The sequence below is a fragment of the Ctenopharyngodon idella genome, chromosome 22 (assembly GCF_019924925.1).
Source record: "Ctenopharyngodon idella isolate HZGC_01 chromosome 22, HZGC01, whole genome shotgun sequence".
Taxonomy (NCBI): Eukaryota; Metazoa; Chordata; class Actinopteri; order Cypriniformes; family Xenocyprididae; genus Ctenopharyngodon; species Ctenopharyngodon idella.
This window is the reverse complement of record NC_067241.1, coordinates 6,908,329-6,931,072: the sequence shown is the minus strand read 5'-3', so window position 1 is coordinate 6,931,072 and position 22,744 is coordinate 6,908,329. Positions and strand designations below refer to the sequence as shown.

Below are 22,744 nucleotides of genomic sequence, written 5' to 3'. Positions count from 1 at the left end.
AGTTCTAGTTGTACCACCTGACTGCTGCAGATTCATTTCGGCGTTGATAGTGTTGACATAGAAACGCATAAATCTGAGTCTGAGGATGTGAACGGCTCCGTGTAGAACATCACGGGTTGCTGTCTCTAAATTACGGTTATGACATTGCTTTAACGCAGCATAAGTTTGTTGTTTTGGTTCAGGAGGAACTGTAAAAGGCGGCTGCTGTTTGTTTTCGACACTCTGTGAGTGTCTGTGTACAACTCTGCATAGAGTTCGGACCGATGCAATGATTGATTTTCTGGTCCTCCTGAGACTTCCACAGATGATATATGTACTTTTTTTTTTTATATTTAGACCACCTCTATAGAGGGTATGCACGTGACGTCACCGTCGACCGTTATGACTGTGGTTACGCCCACTGAGTGGCAAAAGACTGAGTGGCAGCATTGGTTTTCAGCGAAAAACACATCCAAAAATGGGAAAGAGCTTTGCGACTGACTGTACAAATAGCTTTGACACAAAATCTGAGGTATATTTTTACAGACTGCTGAAAGCTACAGAAAAAATAAGCAAATAGGTAGCTGCAATTCACAGAAACAGCTGGACTCTAGGCAAAGAAACATGTTTTGCAGTTATCTTTTTGTGTCACAATGTTGGATTTTGGGGTAAAATCATACACTATATATTGTATTGTAATATATTGTGTTGACAACTCATCAATTAAATATTTACCATCTTATATTCTGCATAATTGGGTGTTTTTAAATAAACACTGACAAAAACTGTACAAGTTTTAGGCCTGGACGATACGACGAAATATATAACATTGATATAAGTGATCACTCTGATTTAGACCTACCTATATTGTAGTTATATAAAGCATTCACAGTCGAAAATCAGGCACATATAAATGTCAGGAAACACGATTCCTGGCTGCATGCCAATATCCATGTGTTAGGTTTCTTTGACATGTCATAAGGAACAATTTTGAGCCCAACCTTTAGTGTAATTGTTTGTTTTACTTGCGTTTTCGCAGTTTCCCCTATTAAATCCAGTCATGCAGCAGGTTCTTTTGCCACTCAGTCCAGCTGAGGGAGCACGTTCCGGCGGGAAAGTGACGTCTATGCATACCCTCTATTATTGATTGCTATCAGGATGTGAAGAGAGTTTCAACCAGAATAACAAAAAGTATTTATGAAAAAAATTGCCTACCCTATCTTTAGGCCCTGTCTCGACCTAGTATTAAGATGCATTTTGGTCAATCGGATCACAAGTGGACAACGATAAATACAGGTGTAAATGGGGTGTAAAGCGTTTTGAGCTTGTCCACTTTCGACCACTTCCAGAGGTAGTCGAAAACACATTTGACCGGATTGCTTTTGTAGTGGAAACGCTCATGTGGTTGAATGCTTTTGAACAGCCACAGAAGACCGCGTAATGCGTAAACATTATGGGAAGCGTGCTAACCAGATGGCATTTAAACATTATCGGCTGAAGACCCAAGTTTGGTTTGAAGACGAAAAACGTACGAAGCAAAGTGTTCTCTCACCATTCCTGCTTTCTAACACACACTCACCACTTTTGGCATGTCTTGCGGCTTAAATGAAAGCTGATGCTGTCTGTGTTTTTCCGAGAGCTTATTTGTCAATTAGATCGAAAGATCTGAAAAAACCCTTACGTTTGCCCACCCATAGACCCTCCCCTTGAAGAAATCAGGACAGAAATGGTTGAAAGTGGACAAAAGAGACAAAAATACCAGGAGTAAATGGGTATGTCTCCCTCATCCACTTGTGATCTGATCGACCAAAACGCGTACCAGGTGAAAACAGGGCCTTAATTGGGCCGGTGAAAATATTGGCATGGCAAGCAGAAGAAAAAAATACGAAGAAGATGATTTGTATGGATCTGTCATGCAGAACAGTTCTAGGTTATATAACTTTGGTAAAACAGGCTAATTAGCTAATTTGCATGTGGATAAATGTGATCTGCTTGACTCTGTCACCTCTTTTCATTCTGATGTTACTGTGCTTGAACAGTTTCCTTCATGCATCATGTGTGTTCTCCCACCTTGTTGCTGTGTTTGGCCTTAAGTACTTTCTTCCCCAGAGTTTTCCTTAATATTCATAATATTCAAAGGATTCAAAGAGTGCCGCCTCCCCTGGAAGAGCGAATCTTCCCCACGCAGTCCGTCACTGCTGTCTACACTGTGAGTTGAACTCTCCATTCCCCTTCTTTACATCTAAACCTGTCATCAGGTGGCTTCACCTTAGATGATCTGAGGCCTTCCCCTATTTGCTGCAGTCATTTTTAGAGGATAAGAAAAGGTCTTTAAAGTATGCTTTATAGAAATAAAGCCATTTTAGCATATTGTTTGATTGCTTGGACTCTTAAAGGAGACCTATAATGCCCCTTTTACAAGATGTAATATAAGTCTTTGGTGTCCCCAGAATATGTGTGAAGTTTCAGCTCAAAATACCCCACAGATAATTTATTATAGCTTGTCAAATTTGCCCCTATTTGGGTGTGAGCAAAAACACACTGTTTTTATGTGTGTCTCTTTGAATGAAAATGAGCTGCTGCTCCCGGCCCGCTTTCCTTTAACAGCTCGCGCTTCATTTGCTCAACAACAACAAAGCTGGAGTATCTCACGCAGCCAAAATGACGATTGTCAGTAATGGTTTTCAGCCTTACATTGTTCAAACCTGAGTCGGACACTGTTTGAGAGACTCAGGAAGAAGTTACAACTTTTAGAATGAAAAAGTGAAATCATAATCAAGTACCCCTTTAAGGGCCGTGACGTACCATGCCGACGATCAGCCGTTGGGCCGTTGGTGAGTGTCTGTCGGGCTAGTTTTTGCAGTGTTTTCCACATGTCGGCTCACGCAGTTCGCATGTGTGACACCCTGAATGTTTGGTCACATGTGTTTATATGTATATGTACATTTCCTCAATTTATCATATAGGTCTAAGGACTAAGTATTAAATTGATTCCACTAATATGTTTTATGAATATACTGTATAAAAAGTGAAAGCATGAAGAAAGAGCCAATACAGGGGTTTGGTTATGCAGAATACACTGTTTATTGATTTGGCTGGATCACATGTAAAGACTTCAAGAATTATTATTGCTGAATAGAGATATTCATGAAGTTACAAGACACTGTGATTAAATGATTGTAATAAAGTCATTACTAGAGCGGCTCAACTTTGAACAACAACGCAAATTTGACCGTCTCATTATTTGTTACATAGATTTTACTGCAGTACTGCCAACTGGACAGTGGGCGTGCTACACATGCTGAATAGGCGTCGGGACAGTCAGTGAGTGAGATTGCTCTGATTGGCTGTTCAGTTTAGCGAAAGTGATGAAAGCTAGCAAAGAAGTCAATACGGCACACACAAAAGGCTGCTTCTACATCTTACTGAGCACTCCAGTACGCAAATATTTGCATATAACAACATGACCCACCTGGAATGAAGAAAGTGATCAGCATGATTGATATTCAAAATGGGAAGCAAGCTCTGCTTTGTTTACGGTCTTTATATCTGCAGTCTTAGTTTCGGTTTCCCTTTTTGAATGATGAAAATAGACTGTCGATACCTAATGATATAGACAGTTATTTTCTTACATGCAGGCACAGAACGCACATGCTAGTTGACAGTTGGCTATCCTTTTGTTGTTTAAGCTCAGCTTTTTGGCCCAGACGCAGCTGACGCAAGTCATCAAAACAGCTGGCTTTCGTCACCTTAAAGGGTTAGTTCACCCAAAAATGAAAATTATGTCATTTATTACTCACCTTCATGTTGTTCTACACCCGTAAGACCTTCATTCATCTTCAGAACACAAATCAAGACACAAATTAAGACATATACAGTTGTGGTCAGAATTATTGGCACCCTTGATAAATATGATCAAAGATGACTGTAAAAAATAAATCTGCATTGTTTATCCTTTCAATCTTTGATTCATAAAATTAGCAAAAATCTAACCTTTCATTGAAGGAAAAGAATTGAATGTGGGGGGAAAATCACATTATGAAATAAATGTTTTTCTCCAAAACACGTTGGCCACAATTATTGGCACCCTTTTATCCAATACTTTTTGCAACCTCCTTTTGCCAAGATAACTCTGAGTCTTCACCTATAATGCCTGATGAGTTTGGAGAACACCTGACAAGAGATCAGAGACCATTCCTTCATACAGAATCTCTCCAGATCCTTCAGATTCCCAGCTCCATGTTGGTGGTGCTTCTCTTCAGTTCACTCCACTCATTTTCTTCAGGTCGGGGGACTGGGATGGCCATGGCAGAAGCTTCATTTTGTGCTCAGTGACACATCTTTGTGTTGATTTTGATGTTTGTTTTGGATCATTGTCCTGATGGAAGATCCAACCACGGCCCATTATTGGGTTTCTAGAAGAAGCGGTCAGGTTTTGATTTTTTTTATCTGTTGGTATTTGATAGAATCGATGATTACATGTATCTGAACAAGATGTCCAGGACCTCCAGCAGAAAAATAGGCCCACAACATTAAAGATCCAGCAGAATATTTAACCGTGGGAATGGGGTACTTTTTATCCATGTGTGCACCAAACCCATCTGGTGGGTTTGCTGCCAAAAAGCTCTTTTTTTTTTTAGTTTCATCTGACCACAGAAGCCGGTCCCATTTGAGGTTCCAGTCTTGTCTGACAACTGAATATGCTGGAGATTGTTTCTGGATGAGAGCGAAGGATTTTTCTTGAAACCCTCCCCAACAACTTGGGGATGGGGGATGTAGGTGCTGTTTGATAATTTTTTTTAAGCTTTCTGAGACTCAAGACTCAACTAATCTCTGCAATTCTCCAGCTGTGATCCTTGGAGAGTCTTTGGCCACTCAAACTTTCCTCAGCATTAGGACGATTTAGACACACGTCCTCTTCCAGGCAGATTTGTAACATCTTTAGTTGATTGGAACTTTTTAATTATTGCCCTGATAGTGGAAATGGGGATTTTCAATGCTTTAGCTATTTTCTTGTAGCCACTTTCTATTTTGTGAAGCTCAACAATCTTTTGCTGCACATCAGAACCAGATTCTTTGGTTTTACTCATTGTGATGAATGATTAAGGGAATTTGGCCTTTGTGTTTCCTCATGTTTATACTCCTGTGGAACAGGAAGTCATGGCTGGACAATTTCATGTTCATGATCACCCTGGTGTGCTAAAAAAATGTAAATATGATTGGGAATATACTTCAAAGTTATTTTACTCATAAAAAAGTAAAGATATTTATAATGTCTATTTCAAATAAATTATGTTATACATAACAGACTTTTGAACAGTAGGTATAGGCATTATAAATATCTTTACTGTCACTTTTAATCAGTGTAATGCATCTTTGTTGAATAAAAGTATAACTTTTCCTTGAAAAATTCTTACTGACCTCAAATTATTTAACGGTAGTGTATATTCAGCCACAGGAAGTAGTAAAAAATTGTGACATTAACCACGTTTAGATATAATAAATTTTGAGAGCACTAATATAACAATAATAATATAAGAATTGTGTGTGTATTAGATGTTTCAGATGCTGAAAAATTAAAGTTAAATTTAAATAATCTTCCAGATTTATTGTAAAAATTCCACAAAAAGTCAGAAATCATCCAAATAGTTACAAAAACATTTCCTTGGTTTATGTAACATTTTTAATATATTTCATTATATTTTATTTTTGGCTTATGTAGTATGTTTTTAAAATATTTGACATAAATAGAGGGCATGCTGGGTGTTTTATATCTTATGAAAAAAAAAAACACCCATATAAAGTAAAAATGTGGCTGCAAAATCATTCCAGAGAGCAAATGTTGCCCTTTAATAAGAAAATTGATTTTTGATAGCGGGCTGGAGTGACGTGATGTTGAGAGAGCAGGACTGATGATGTTTGAACAGTACTGAGGGAAGTGAACGGGTGGGGTGCTTTTTTCTGCTGAGCTGGTCTTTCTCCTGTTCCTGCTTCCTTTGTTGGGTCAGAAAGCCCCTCATTCTGGGAAACACAGGGCAGCATGTGTGATCTCACCCACCCCTCCTTAGCACAGCAGCACCCCACCCTAGAAAAGCCCAGGCTGCTGGGTAAGCAGTGTAATCCCTCCAAATAAGTGGGTCATTCTCCACCTGCTGATGTTGCCTGGGAAAGCCAGTCATGTGAATTTCCAGGTGTTCAGTTCAGACTGACTGATTGTCATTGAATCATGGTGTACGACCAAGGTGGAGATGTTTGATTTTACCGCAAGCTCATTCCAGATGAACACGTCTGGCTCGCAGATGGCCGTATTTTAGCCCTCATAGTAGATAAAATCTGTGCGCTCTCTGTTTGAAGCCTTTGATCTTCAAGGAAGTCGACAGGACTGCAGGTTTCCCGTTTTCTTTAATGAGTTATGGAGTTGCTCTGGCTGCACTCCCTCACTGTGCAACCAGCAAGTTAATCTCATTATCAGTTTCTGGCCCACATTTACAATTTATAATTACAGCAGCAACTTTGAAAATCCAGGGAGAACTGACAATGACACTGCACTCTCTCATATGCCTATGATGGACTGTAACCGCTGCTGGCTGTAATGAGAGCTCACAGGAGAATTTCATGTGGTGATGATTGCTATCTACATGTAAGCAGAGCGTGCTTGTAGAAAAAATCAGACTACAAGATCTAGTCTACAGTACACAGGAATAAAGCTTACTTTCTATTGTTTAACATTATTTGGGCTTTGTTCATAGTTAATTCATCAGTGACCATGAAGAAAGCTGCCTTGGACTATGGCGTCAAAATCAACATAATGTAAAATAATGTTAACCAAATAGCTATTGATTTGTTTTGGGTTAATGTTGCAGCTAATATACACTATTGTTCTGAAGTTTTAAAGTAACCTTCAAAGAAATAATACTTTTGGGACACATTTTATTGATCAAAACTGACAGTAAAGACATAATGTTACAAAAGATTTCTGTTTCAAATAAATGCTGTTCTTTTGACCTTTGTATTCGTCAAAGAATCTTTAAAAAATGTATCATGGTTTCCACAAAAATATTAAGCAGCAAAACTGTTTTCAATATTAATAATGATAAGAAATGTTTCTTGAGCACCAAATCAGCATATTAGAATGATTTCTGAAGGATCATGTGACACTGAAGACTGGAGTGATGATGCTGAAAATTCAGCTTTGACATCACAGGAATAAATTACATTTTAAAATATATTAGAGAAGAGTTATTTAAAATTAATATTTTACAGCATTACATTATTTTTGATCAAATAAATGCGGCCTTGGTGAATATAAGAGACTTCTTAAAAAATCTAAAACATGTTAAAAAAATCTTACCAACCCTAAACTTTCGAACAATAACATCGCTTCTCTTAAAATCAAAATTATTAAATTGTGGTACACATTAATTTACAGAAAGTTATGACAATAGCAAATAAATATCAGTTTGAAAAATGAACATTCTCTAAGGGAGACGTCGCAACAAAGACTTTATGTATAGAAAGACGATGCACTCATTTTACTATGAATGGGAGAAAGTGCGACTCGCAATATGGCGGAATAATTCCCGCCTTCTAAATAAGAGCCAATCACTGATTGATAAAGTCATTGTGTCATCGCAAGAGCTCCGGTTGCTATAGAAACAGTCAATTTTCTGAGACGCACATGCGCATTGGCTGGTCCGGCCTGAAAAATAAACTTTTAGTAATGCTATTTTAACATAAGAAACCACATTTGTGACACAATTGTTGTCAGATTTCATTGGTGATTTCAAATATGAAATTTAATCGTTAGCTTGGTGAACAGCTGTGGAGAATTTGATGTTTCCCCAGAGAGATAGGAGCTGTTCTTGCATGACTGAAAAAGCTGCCCGAGAGGGATTTCAAAGATGGCTGTCGAGTGAAATAACTTGTCTTAAAGGGACTTTGTGTTGCATTGCTGTTGAGGGTGAACTTTGACCTTCAGACTTCCTGGTCACAAAGCCTCCTCAAATGTGGGGTTACAGGAGAGAACTAATCCTCTAATATAAGTTTTAGGTTCCTTCTGGTATTTTCAATCCAAACAGTTCCAATGCCCCGCCCCCCCCCCACTTTTTTCTTTCTTTCTTCTCATTGTATATTGTTTTATTTGATAACCTGTCATGTTACTGAAATGAAATGGGTTTATGAATGTCATTTCATGTTTACTTTAAAAACAGCAATGCTTGTTTTGACTGACTCTAGGGTGTTGACAGTTATTGCTTTGTTTTCTCAGGTACAGAGACCCCCTGGCCCCCCATATACAGCACATGAAATCAGCAAGGGACACCCTAACCTAGCGGCCACACCGCCGGGTCACGCCTCCTCCCCTGGACTCTCTCAGGTATCAGTTCCAACACTATTCTCTGCGCATCTGTATGGTCATCCTAAAGGCTGGGAGGCAGGAGGAGGGGTGAGTGCACCCGCACAACTGCCTGAGTGTTTGTATGCTTGGTAGGGCTGGGCAATATATTGAATATTTGTAATATTAATAAAATATAAATAAATGTAAGCAACATTCTGAATACTCGCTGCAAAGATTTTATTGCAGTTTTAATGTTACGTTTTTAAAGGGAGAGTTCACTAAATGAAACATGAAAATGAAAATACTGTCATTTTCTCACCCTCATGTCGTTCTAAACCCATTAGACTTTGATTCGTCTTCTAAACAGAAGTGAAACTGTTTTTATTGAAACCTGAGAGATTTTTGTCCCTCCATTAAAGGGGTCATGAACTGCATTGTTTTATTATTTTATGTTTCCTATGGTGCACTTGTAATGTTAGTATGCTTTTTACATCAAAAATTGTCATAATTTTGAAATAAAAGGCATTTTTCCTACCCTGATTTTAGTCCTCTGATTTGAACGCACTGTTTAAAGGAGCGTGTCTGCGGTGTAAACTCCCACTGCTGTGATTGGCTAACATCTTTGCATATGAAATAGCTAAGTATTACTGTCTCGAAAACTTTTAGCATGTTTGTACTATTACAACTCTCAAGGTTAACTAATCATCAGGGCTCGACAATAAGGACTGCCCGATGGCCCGGGGCCAGTGTGAACGACGCTCGGGACAGTAGGCAGAACTGTCACTTGCCCGATCGGGCCAGAGCTGTAGGGTGTGCTATATCCTCTATGATATCGTAATTGTTGATTTAACGATCTGAAATTATCGAGTATGTCCCTCACTTTTCACAAAAACACACCTATTGAGTGCACGCATGCACTAAGTGATGTAGTCTAGTAGGTTAGACTAGTGCGTGTGCATATTTAGAGTACACGATTTCACTGCGTGATTTAGTCTATTAAAATGCATTTATAATGCATCAGAATTCAAGATAAGGGGCAAAAATGACCCTGTATATCTTTCATATTTATATAATTTAACATTGTTAACCAATATTAAACAAAGAGTGCCATTTTTCTACAAATATTTTTTAGCACGATTACAAATGTGATATTGATTTTATACAGCATAAAGTTTAATGAACAAGAACTTGATATCAAGTGACTTACATTTTAGACACCAAAATGCCTGTTTCGCTCTATTTCGCCTTCGAAAATAGTTCCAAAGTCTACACAGCATTGTTTTGTGTCTCTGAGCAACACTTCCTGAATGAATCAGCCGTTTGAATGAATCATGAATCTCAATGACTCGCTCATTAACAGGGACTTGCTGCCACCTACTGGCGGGTTTAATTTCACGTTTAAAGTGTCTTTTCATTTTTAAAATGATTTCAAATAACAGTATTTCATGTTTTATATTTTCAACATTTCAAAACATTATTTATGCATCTGTAACTGCTCTTGACTGATCCAACTTTAATAAAGTTTAATCTATAGTTATATAATTATACATTAGATTACAATTTCTGTACCTGAAAATCTCCTGTTTAAACCTACATGAAAAACTTGAAAAGCACTGTTTATTTCATTTATATGTTTGTTCTGTTGTATTTATTTTTGCTATTACTCATAATTTGATTATTTGTTACTATTTTATTACTTAATGTTTATTTTTCTAATAATATTTAGATCGTGGCATTAAAGGTTGCAGTGATGAACATTGTAGCCGATCACAGACATGTTGTTGAGCGCATGAAAGCAGTGGGCCTGGGGTCAATAAAAGCTTTTATTGGACTAACAAGGAAGTTTTCAGTTCTGAAACTTACAAGATATTTTTGTAGTATGATGACCTCTTATATATCAAAAGCTCAAGGAAAAGTTGATTTCTCAATTCATGACCCCTTTAAAAGTCCATTTTACCAAAACTTTGACATTTCAAACATTTCATAAAGACATTGTAAAAAAAACAAAAACCATTTGACTTGAGGTCTTTAATCCAAGTATTCTGAGACGACATGATCGTTTTATATGATTTGAGCTAGTACGGTTGAGCTTCTGTTTACCATATTTGATGTGCTCTGTGTATTTGCATTGATCAGTGTTCATACATAAATAAGTCTAAATAAAATCTGTTTATCATATAACAATTGGTGACAGAATTTTTGGTGAACTAACCCTTTGAGTCAAAATATTAGTCAGGGTTACTTGTGCCTTACAAGTGTTTGCAAAACATTTTAAATCTACTTTGAATTTTTTTAGGTGGTATTTGGTCAAATTAATGGGTTCATTGATTAAAAAAAAAAAAAAAATCACTATTTAAGCCAGTTTGAAGCGAATACATAAATATTGTGGTATATAATGAATGCTGCCAAAAGGCTGAAAATAAATCAAATTTTAACTATTTTGCCCAGCCCTAATGCCTGCCACCATTATTCAACACATCACTGTTTAGCTGTCTTGTTTCTCACAGATACATTACACACATTTAAAGGATCTTTAGAGGTCAGTAGGAAGGTATTTCAGATAACTGGGTGCAGATGTTGAAGATTTCCTATGAAACATGATATAAATCATTGATTTCTGTGTGTAAATCGTTTCTGATCTGTAAAAACATTGATTTCTTAGACAGGACAGTGTGTTTCCTTGAGTTAAGGCGGATTTGATCGCTTTTTTGCACTCCACGAAAATCTGTGAGACCTGAGCAGATAGGATTGTAAGTTTACATAATCTTTGGGAACCTGCTGTGCTGGCTGTCAAACAGAAAGCAGTGCGTCTTACTGCGATGATTAAATAAAGCTGGCGAACTAATAAGATGTTTGACATATAATCTTCCCAGTTTGCTAGACTCCTCTCTCTGCTGTGATGTTGGTCTGAATTGTTGACATTTGATAGAGACCCAACTTATCTGGGTATGCCGGATGGTCTCTATCATAATTAGCCTGTGGGGAAGTTATTACTTGTTTGTCATGGCGTAAATATGCTGATTACCAGTGTCTGTGGGTGTACAGAGGTCCGCCAAACTCTTGCCCTGTCACGCAAACACGCACACAGCCGACATGCACGTTGTGCCCGGTTCACTCTGCCACAGGAATAGAAAGTCTGTCAGGGTGACTCAGCTGTTCTCAAGCTTGTTATCTGTCTGAGACCAGCGCTCACATTCCCACTCCACGCCTGCACCGTACTGCCAGCACACCCGCCTATTAATAGGCTAAGAGTGCTCCAGAGCCTAAACCTTAATTACCCTTCTACTCTTTCCTCAATCAAAACATGTGCATGTGAATGCAGAGGAAGAATCGGTGAGGTTTGTGGATGTCAAAGGTGAATAGAGATTTACACCTAATAGATTTTGTAGCTGGTGGGTATCGAAAAATGAACATGGGTCATTTTTTCTACCATGTGGGTGGAACTGCTTCTGGAGTTCAGGCATGCAGCACTCAAAAGGTGGAATAATAGCAATCACATCTCGTCTCCATGTAGAGGTTTGTTGTGACGTAGCAGTGCTTAGCACAGAGTCTGACGCTTATAATTGAAGCTAGAGATGCTAAGCATTAAATCTTGTCATGATAGAATCAATGAATGCAATGAAGAATTGTTCTGACTGCATGCAAAAACAAACATACAGCTTGATCTGTGTAGTCTGATTCATGAATGAATGAGCAGTCTCTTTTTTAAAAGACTTTAAAGTCTTTAAAAGACTCCTGTGTTATTGGCAGAATCAAATCACCAAATCTTTCAATGGATCTGCAAGAGAGGTTATTGAATTAACTTGCACTACCATTTGGGGTGTCCCGATCAAGTTTTTTGTGCCCCGATGTGACTTATTGAATATTGAGTAGGTGTGTAACGGTACACAAACATGACGGTTCGGTACGTACCTCGGTACTGAAGTCACAGTTCGGTATGGGTTCGGTACAGCAGGTTTTTTTTTTTTTTTTATTAAACAGTGGTTTATTGAACAAATTGTTTCTCTCTGTTTCAATAAATTAAATTATAATTAACATTTTCTTAAGGATAAAAAAAAAATATCTATCTCTGCTAATGCTATAAACTATATACAGGGAGCCCTTTCTTGCACATTACTATAATATTAAAGGTTACAATTACCGACAGAGCCCAAACTATTAAATTCATTGCCATTTATTTTTAGATATAATAATCAACACTCAAAAAAACATGTAAATTGCACATAGAGCTGGTTTTGCATTAACTTCTAAATCTAATTTAAAAAATATATATATTTTTCACATTTTTTTTACTCCAATTCATTTTTTAAATATAATAATTTACACAGTTACTGTCATAAATTATTTTCACAACAAATTTATTTAAACATATTAAATAATTAAGAGATTACTAACAGGTAAAGTAAATATAATGAATTCATAAGCTAATATAGTGCTTATATTTAGTGAAATGTTCCCCTCTAGAGTAGGGCTGTCATGATTCCTTGATTAAATTTGAGTACTCGATTTTAAAAAAAATCCTCAATTGCAATTTACCTGTGTTCAGTAACCGGCAAAGTACCGGAAGTGCCACACTCCACAGATGAGAATTCATGAACTGCATTATTAGACAGTTTTCTAAGACTGCACAGTGTATTAAAACCATTTAAAAACCACATTATAGCATAGTGCTATTGTGAATACACAAAGGCTGCAGTTCAATTAAATAAATATATGCCCTGCACGTTTAATATATGAGCCTTAATTATGTGCGCCTCAGAGCGGCTCCCTTCACAGTAAATGTTGCTCCAGATGAACTGTTATCATTTACATGTGTGGAGCATGTCTCAAACTCCATCTCTGCATATGCTGTGAGTTTGGGTTGCTTATAATGTTCATGAATGCAATGTGTGGCATTTCATCAGATTTGTAAGGTAATTCATTTAAAAACCTGCGCCAGCACAGGAGAATACTGTACAATACTGTACATACAATACTGAGCCTATGTTTCTAAATATGGAACTATTTGTGGGATTTCAAAATAAAAGTTTAATATTTGCATGTTTTGATGTCCACATATTCTTGTTCAAGAAATTACAGTAGCTGTAGCATTTCTATATCATAAACAAGTAATCAAATATTAAAGATTAAGTGAACATTTTAATTAAATGTTGTTTGGCCAATATTAAACGAGGATCTGCTGTAAAGTTTAACAACAACAATCACCAGGCCGTTGGCGCCCTCTGTAGGCATTTGCTATAATATATAATGTGCATAAGATGGTTGTTTATATTATGTATATTATGTATTTTCACAGTGTTGTTCCATAAAACAATACTTACTTGCTTTTGATACTTTATTTGAACCAAATATTATCGCCTCATTGTTATTATAAAGGCTATCGTTTGCTTAGGTCTATTTTTATTACCACAAAAAATTATACTCGATTAATCGTCAAAATAATTGTTGGATTACTCGATTACCAAAATAATCGTAAGTTACAGCCCTACTGTAGAGTTAATTTCTCCCGTGAACTAACTGCTGTGGACATTAAATGACTTGCCTGAGGTAAATGTAATGCTATGTGAGATATTATTCTCAAACTGTTTTATTGATGTCTTTCCGCAGTTGAAATACTGTTTGAGAGATTACAGGCATACCTAGATCGTCTGTTCTTCTTCTGCACTTTTTCCTGTTGTGGCGGTTAGCAAACAGCGTTGCATTACTGCACGCGCCCGCTTCTGGTTTGGAGTGTGGATCACCTGTGACTGACTGTATTCGTCGTCTAACTGCACGGATCAGGGACAAATACATGTACTGTTATACCCCTTTATATATTGCTGTCAGCCAGCCAATCATCTTTGGATTCTTTCAGGAAAACCAAAAAGTTTTAAGTTTAAAACCTTACTCTGGATGACCCATGAGCCATCAATGTTCTACCCTTAAGCAAGGTAGACTGACAGCAAAATAAATGTACTGTAAGTTGATTTGAATTAAAGCATCTAAAGCTCTGTTCTGCCATCCTGTATAGTTCAATATAGTCCGAACCCTGTGGCACACAAATGCTCTGTTTGCGCCCACTCACGTCTGCTCAGGACTACGCCTCTGTTTCTCTCTCCTTTTCTCTGCCTTGAAGGCAGCATTGAGGAGATGGCAGATTTGTCAGTGTCAGCAGACCGCAGTGTTTGCAGCGGCAGGGAGTGGACACATTCACTCTGTCACCCACACTCACACAGCACACGCTCACTCAGCTGTAGGGATTTTATCAGAGAGGGTAATACTCAAATCCATCCTAACTGCTGTTTCTCCTCCTCTGCCGGTGGTCGTTCCTCCTCGACCTCTCTGGGACCCCGTGACTCCGCAGTCTCCGTACACACAGGGGCAGAATGCCGGCACAACCCCTCTGGTCTACTCTCCACCAACCCAGCCAATGAACGCACAGCCTCAGAGCCGCCCGGTGAGTGTCCGTGACTTCATCATGATAACATGTAATCTTTTCAAATTAGACTTCTGTTAGAAATGCTCCCTTTCTGCTAAGCGCTGTGCTGTTGTTTATAGTGCAGTTTGTGATGATCAGTTGGTGCTGTGTTTATATGGTACATATAACATGCCTTGCGTCATTACTTCCTCTCTGGATGTACGCTGCATATGCCATGCACAGCTTGTGGTTTATGTGTTTGTGGGTGATCATTCTTACCTCTCGCTTCTTTCTTTCTCTCTGATTCCCTCCCTCTGCCATGCCACTCTTTGCCTTCAATCAGTTTGCCACTGGGCCTCGTCCTACCCATCACCAGGTAATGTACGCATACGCATGGACTTCTTTCACACATCTCAAAAGCTTTATATTGTGTTTCTTAGACTAATGTAACACATTGATCCGGTTCATTGCGATCATTCAGAGAGATTGTTTACAGCTCCACTGCATTCAGGACCGAGAACTAGAAATTTGTCACGGGCCCTTTGACAATGGGGCCTCAGTAATGTCTGCTATGGCAGCTTTTTGACTTCAAGACAAAATTTGAAGGCCCTCCTATCTAAGCTGATACCCCTGGTGATAAAAAAAAATTATAAAAAGATATAAACGTAAAAATTTGACATCAGTTTGATGTACATCTTTATTTTTAGTGCATTTTAATTAAGATTATGTCAATATAACTACATTTAAATCATTTTTTGACATTTATGGAGCCCCTTAGAAGCTTCCTGAGGCCTGTAAGTTTAATAGCAAACAAACACTGAATTCAACCTGCATTCATTTAAAGTGATAGTTCACCCAAAAATAAAAACTGTCATTATTCTCAGTGGGTTTTTTTTTTTTTTTTCAATGGGGTCCAAAGCTCTTTAAAATCGTGTTTCTTAATAGGAAGGAATACATACAGGTTTGAAACAACATGAAGGTGATTAAATAATGACAAAATGTAACTTTTTGAGGTCACTGTCCCTTTAATGACACACAATTAGTTGGCTTAGAAGTGACACCAGTAATTGATTATGAAAACGTTGATCCATCATGGTCATTGTGACGTTTTACTGAATTTTAAATTTTGTTATTGATTCTGTCAAATATGCAGTATCTTGTGATCCAGTTAGTCAGACAGCAATTTGTCTGAGGCAGGTAAAACAGCAAGAAAGATGCAGCAATCTGTCGTAGAAGAAAGTCATACAGGTTTGGAACAACACAAGAATGTATAAATGATGGTGAACTGTACCTTTAAACCATCAAATGGTATCAGACTGCAGTCTTGTAGTGTGCTTAGTGTATTACAGGATGTGTTTACTACGGTGAGTTTAGGCTGTAGCTCAAACGAGTGAATCCTTTTGTTCAGAAGTAATAGCCAGGTGTAGATAGTAGATCTAGTCTGTAGTCCATTGTGAGCTTGACTTGCTACATGATCTACTGCATTCAGGGATCACCCTGTCTGGCTCTTAGAGCAGTCATGACACACACAGACAGAAACACACATTCAAAAATAAACGACTAGGATCAAACTGTTCAGCAGTATATGCAGTTCAGAATTGTTTGTGTGATTTGTTGTACTTTGAAGATTACTGGGAAATATTGGATGTGTAATTCTGCCTGAAAATGTGACCTTTTGAAAATTATCAAAAGTTGACAAAGTAATGACCTTTTAATTGACATAGGACCTTAAAGGCCATTTAAATATTTAGTTAAGGTCATAATTTAGGCTAAACAAGTGCACATTCACTGTATAATAATACATGGAATCCCAACTATGACCATTTAATCGTTTACTTGAAGTACCCCCTGTGATTTTTACAATAATAGTTCATACAATATATTATAATATTTATATAATAATATAATATTTATATTGCTTATGCTGTTTTTAATTGTATATATTTATTTAGGTAATTCTTTATTTTACCTTGTCCTTGTTACGTACGTTATATGTAGTTACCATAGTAATAACTGTAAATTATGCATAGTTGCATGCAATTAACCCAAAACCAATCCCTAATCTTAACCCTAAAATAAAGTGTAACCATTTTTTTTTTTTTTTCAGAATTATACATTTTTATTTAATTCTGCATTTATATTTTTTAACAAAATCATCAATTGCATTTAACACTATCACTATGTGTCTTCATCTGGGTGTGTGTTTCCTTCTCTGAATTATCCTGTGATTCATCGCACCTACAGTGAGATTTGAACTACTGTCTCTTTAAATATTGTCACAGGAACTTGTTTCTGTTCAAGACTCTCTGTTCCATCTCTTTTTTTCAGTTCATTGTGAGCGTCTGTGAGCGTTAGTGGATTTCAGGTCCTGTTTCTTGTGTGTTGCCACATAAAGATGATGTCACTTGGCTACCTAAAAAGCAGAGCATAGTGCCCTCTTGTTTTGTAAATGGCTTTCCCTGAAGGAAAGGCTCTTTGCATGCTCTGTATTGCAGATCTCTCCTTAAGTGTGTGTGTTAGTCTCTCTCTATCCCTCCATACCAATTAGTGCATTATCCCATTAGCTTCTCTCTCTTTCCTGCTTCCTGCTTCAATATTCAAGGGAGGATTCAGACCCATTCAGGTAATTTGCAGTCTTGAGGAAAATGCATGGCATGAAGTCCTCTGTTTCTCTCTCAACATCATCTTACTGCTTCCCTGCCCAGTCAACTGCACTGCAGCTACACACCCCAAAGACGGCAGAATCCTCCATTTCAGTTTACATCGCCTCTCTATATGTTCATGTTGGTCTGATGGGTTGGGCTTTTTGAAAGTGCTTGCTGTATTTTTATTTTATATTAGGTTTGCATGTTTCTGTATGCATCGATTGCTTCCTTTTGGAACTGCTTGTCGACGGGTGGATTCTCTGCTCTGCAATGTTGTAATGCTCTTGGAAACATTACTGCTAAAATGCAGACATTGAGACTCTGTGTGTCTGTTATCGGAAGATTTTCATGCTGTTGTTCAGCTGTTAGACATTGATTCCTAACCATTAATGTCGTAATTATTGACAAATGTGGATTTTTTTTTATTGCACCAATGATCATGAACACTAGTAAAAAAAGATGTTTTTAAATTGTTTTAATTAAAACATGACTGATGAAAGTGCAATGAGAAAAATAACACTGCAACAATGAAAAAATGTAGAACAAATTGACCCAGTATGTTGAGGATTGATCTGCTTGTGCTTGTACTCTTAATATATTTGAAATTGTGAGGTATTTCTGTGATGACAAAGCTGAATTTTCAGCATCATTACTCCAGTCTTCAGTGTCACATGATCCTTCAGAAATCATTCTAATATGCTGATTTGGTGCTCAAGAAACATATCTTATTGTCAATGTTGAATGCAAATGTTAAAAAAAAGTTGTAGTGCTTAAATATTTTGTGTCAAGCATGATAATTTGATTCTTTGATGAAAATCTTACTAACGACAAACATTTGAATGGTAGTGTATATTAAAACACAAATGTGTAACTAAGGTTTTCATAACGCAGTGGTACCCAATCCTGGTGCTGGAAAACCCCCAGCAATACACAGTTTAGGGCTACATCTACACTAATACGGATACATTTGAAAACGTGTCTGTTTCTCTACGTTTTGGCCTTCTGTCTAGACTGAGACAGCGTTTTTGTCCGGTAAAAACAGAGCTTTTTGAAGACGCTCTCTCAAATGGATAAATTTGAAAATGCTGTTTTCACATTGTAGTGCGGATGGTGAAAACGGAGGTATTTGAAAACTATGGATGTATGTTTGGTCATTTGATGCATATTGTTCAGGTAGATATCTGTGTATACCAGTATGTGCCTCCTATGTGCTGTTTACTGTCACAGTTTGCCAAATATGTTACAATATGTTGTACAATCTTCATATTACATTCCTGCAAAGATGCCAGAAAATTTGCTCGCAATTGCTGTCCTGTGGCAAAACATGAGGGCACTTGGGTTTTGGACCATACATGGAGTGGCGATTGAGTGTGACTTAAACGCACCAGTAAGTGGTGAGATATTTTGCTAATAAAGTGATTGTGCCAGAAGAATAGCAAGAGAACTTTATTATTTATGGTCTCTCGATATCATCTCAGTGAGCTTTTATGTTTTACGCATTCACAGTATGTTTTCTGACGTTTTCTGACATTACAGTATGGACAAGTAACTTTTGGAAAATGCTTGAAAAAAACTAGTGTGGATAGAGAGTGTTTTGAAACGAAAACTCAGTTTTCAAATATATCCGGATTAGTGTAGACATAGCCTAGATGTCTCCCTAATTAAACACACCTGATTCAACCCATAAGCTCATTAGTAAAGTCTCCAAGACCTCAAATATGTGTGTTAGGTAAGAAAGGCTTCACAAATGTGCAGTGTTGGGGGTACTCCAGGACCAGGATTGTTAATTGTTTTTTTGTTAATTGTTTGATATGTTTAAATTAATGTTCATACATTTGAAAAATTTTTTGGTTTAGTTTGGTCAGTTGCTTTTTGGTCATTTTACATATTATCATAAAGTGAAGAGTGCAGAATTATATGCCTTTTCAGTCAGTGTAAAATGGACAAAAACAAAATATGGCACTACAAAATATTGACCAAAAAAAAAGCACCTACTTTCAGTTCACCAGTGCGGAAGAAGCAATTAATCCTTTAACATGGCCAAGTATCTCCACAAATCCCCAGAAGTGTCAAAAACTATGAGTAATTCTTTTGTCAAAGAGGATGCCCACTTTGTTCATGTTCTCCAGTACATGTGAAACATTACAGTAGTTCAGCTTTTGACTTATGGCTCTGTAGATCCTGAAGTTGACACTTTAGTTTAAGCAGGTATTATTTGTGAACCATAAACTTGTGAATTACAAACTGTCACTCATGACCTAATAACCAATGTTTCATTAACCATATTCTAACAATAAATGAAGTATTTCAGTGATGTAATGAAAGAGTATTGCATTAGTGCATTGTTGTTGTCTAAAACTGGATAGTATCATTTGATTAAAACAGCTTTCAGTCTTATCATTAAAAGCATCATTGTCCCTGTACATGATAAAACAGTCATCCTGCCTGAAGAAGATCTGCCCCACTTTGTCCTTACAATTTATGTTTTTAAAAAATAAGCCGCTTAGCAGAGTGATATTAAAATAATCTCTAGGCTCATAATGTTAACTTAATAATGTGATGTGGCGTTGAAACTGTCAGGAACTCATTCTGTTGAACAAAATGGAAAGACCACATTGCCTTGGACCGCAGAACTACTATGTTAAAAGTAGTTTCAGGCCAGGGATTGAAATTTAGTTTTAAAAAGCCATCAAAATTGTGGACAAAGCTTTTAGAGGCAAATTATTATGTTTAAACTTATGAAAGTTCTTAAGTTATGGCTTGTTTCGTCCTCTTTTACAGTCTTTTCACTAAACTGAAAGGAAAATGCGGTGCATCACAATTTTTTCTTTTGAATAGATTATATATATATATATATATATATATATATATATATATATATATATATATATGTATATGTATATTTGACATTTCTCTGGGTTTATCTGTCATATTGGCAGGAAATATCTCATTGAGCTTGTCACAGTGCCTTCTCTTTGATGTTTGCATGTGATACTTTGCCAAAAGAAGGTATCTTAAAAGGCATAATCATGATGCCTACCTATTTGGAACAGCATTTGCATTGGAAGTGCCTATTAGGGCTGGCTGAAAAATATTGATTTCTCGATTTTAGTTGATTCTCATTTTGAAGAACCAATATCGATTCTTAAATCAATTCTTAGATCTTTCAGTCTATACTGTTTTCAGCTGATAAATGAACAAAACTTTGTAGTGCTCCTCCCATCTAATAAATCACAATAAGTTTTGTGCTTTGTCACTTCTGATATGAAACGTCTCAGCTTTCAAATTCTGTCAATTTTATTATGAAATTTAAACAATAAATACCATTTTGGTGCTCTTTAAAATGGCACAACAGATCATACAGCGCCTTCAGTTCAAAGGAAGCATTTGAATCTAATTGAAATCGTATTGAATCGCAAGCTTGTGAATTGAAATCAAATCGAATTGAATCGTGAAATTCATGTCAATGCCCAGCCCTAGTGCCGATGTGTGATGCCTTAAAATGCTGCCTGTGTAGGTTTTGGAACAGAGCTGCTGGCTCCTAATCATTGGTGACAGTTAGAGTAATAATGTATCTGCAGATAGTACAGCTACCGTCTGTGTTTCAAGAGCAACATGCTGACTCAGCTCTATTGGCCACACCCACAGTGTCGAATTGCTGTGTGAGAGCACAAGACTGTTTACCTGTGACAGGCTCCTCCCACCTGCTTTAGTAATCAAAATCCTTATCATAATTAACTGTACTCTAGGTTAGGCTGATTCAGACATGGTAAATGCCTTGAACCTTTTTATTTGGAATCTTTTTTCTTTAAGTAAATCTCAAGTGAAATGACTGCAAATGCTGTTACCTTATATGTCAATATATTGCATGATAATCATAAAGAAACAATTTGGCTCATGGCTACAAATATATCATGGTCTCATGGTTAATATTATTACAATTTTAAATGACTTTTTAAATTTATTCCTTTGATGGCAAAACTGAATTTTCGGCATCATTACTCCAGTCTTCAGTGTCATATGATCCTTCAGAAATCATTCTAATATGCTGATTTGCTACTCAAGTAATATTTCTTATTATCAGTGTTGAAAATAGTTTTGCTGCTTAATAATTTTGTAAAAAACAATATTTATTTCCAGGATACTTTGATGAATAGAAAGTTTAAAAAAACAGCATTCATTCGCAAAAGTAATCTTTTGTATAGTTACAAATATCTTTACTGACACATTTGATCAATTAAATGTGTCCTTGCTGAATAAAAATATTAATTTCTTCAAACAAAAATCTTACTGACCCCAAACTTTTTAAAAGTGTTTTTTTTTTTTTTTTTTTTTTTTTTTTTAATCAGAAATAGCTAAAACAGGTTAACTTACACTTACAAGGTGCAACCAAACTGCATTTTCTAGAGTGACTCCGTACACAAACACACATGATAATTTTTCAAATGTGGTTGTCACTTTTCCTGTAAAATGTAACACTGCTGCCTTTGTGTACAAAACATAATTAAGCAAGCTCACAGAATAGGAGTGACACCTGTATTTAGCCGCGGTGTTTACGTGGTCCTTATGACTCACACATTTCTGCAACAGTTAATACACTGATTCAGTGGGAAACCAGTTTTCAGTTTGGATGAAATTTGATGATTCTGTTGTTGTTTGGCGTTTGTACATGTGTAGTCACAAGTATGAGATGCTGGAGTCAACAGGTCTATTTGAGAAATTTATTAATAGAAAGTTCTCTTCATGGTATTATAAATAAGCACTTTAATTTACTGGTTATATTTGGAGTTGAAAAGAAAAGGCACAAACATTCTACTGTGATTCATACATGCATGATCTATTATGAAGACAAGTGTTTATCATCAGATAGTACCTATCTCTATATTGCATGCTACTTAGAATGACATGTTTTGTCTTTGTTTCTTGCATGTGTTTATATAAATAGTTGTACAGAAATGTGTTTACTTATTCAGCAGACTTCTTTAGATGCCATCTTAGACATATTACATGGCTGAAACGTTATATGTATCAGTTTGCCAAAGGTGAGCCACATAACTGATCTCTCCTGTCTTTTTCCTCACAGTTTTTCCAGAGGGCGCAGATGCAAACGGCCCGGCCCACCATTCCAAGCAACAACCCTTCCATTCGGCCCACATCTCAGACCCCCACGGCAGCGGTCTATTCCCCCAATCAGCCCATCATGATGACCATGGCTCCCATGCCCTTCCATTCCCCACAGACAGCGCAGTACTACATCCCTCAGGTCAGACAGCACAAGACTGCAGACACAAATCACAGCACACTTACTATATCTGGACCATGTGTTTACATCAGGTTATTTTGATGTGCTAGACTGTGTTTGTTGTGATGTTTATGTAAAAATTTGAT

General features: G+C 36.9%; 1 protein-coding gene across 18 annotated transcripts in view; it reads left to right on the top strand.

Annotated features, from left to right (window-relative positions):
* The window catches only part of eif4g3b (eukaryotic translation initiation factor 4 gamma, 3b), a 47,768-nt gene that overhangs the window by 3,377 nt on the left and 21,647 nt on the right, over positions 1 to 22,744 (top strand). For 8 of the 18 annotated variants that reach the window (XM_051879447.1, XM_051879445.1, XM_051879454.1 and 5 more), the window contains exons 2-7: positions 2,089 to 2,188; positions 8,246 to 8,422; positions 14,658 to 14,750; positions 15,055 to 15,087; positions 17,314 to 17,334; positions 22,440 to 22,619. In XM_051879447.1, the coding sequence (XP_051735407.1) occupies positions 2,089 to 2,188; positions 8,246 to 8,422; positions 14,658 to 14,750; positions 15,055 to 15,087; positions 17,314 to 17,334; positions 22,440 to 22,619 (604 nt within the window). The remainder of the gene's footprint in view (positions 1 to 2,088; positions 2,189 to 8,245; positions 8,423 to 14,657; positions 14,751 to 15,054; positions 15,088 to 17,313; positions 17,335 to 22,439; positions 22,620 to 22,744) is intronic. The other 10 variants (XM_051879462.1, XM_051879448.1, XM_051879461.1 and 7 more) reach the window with 8 other exon arrangements.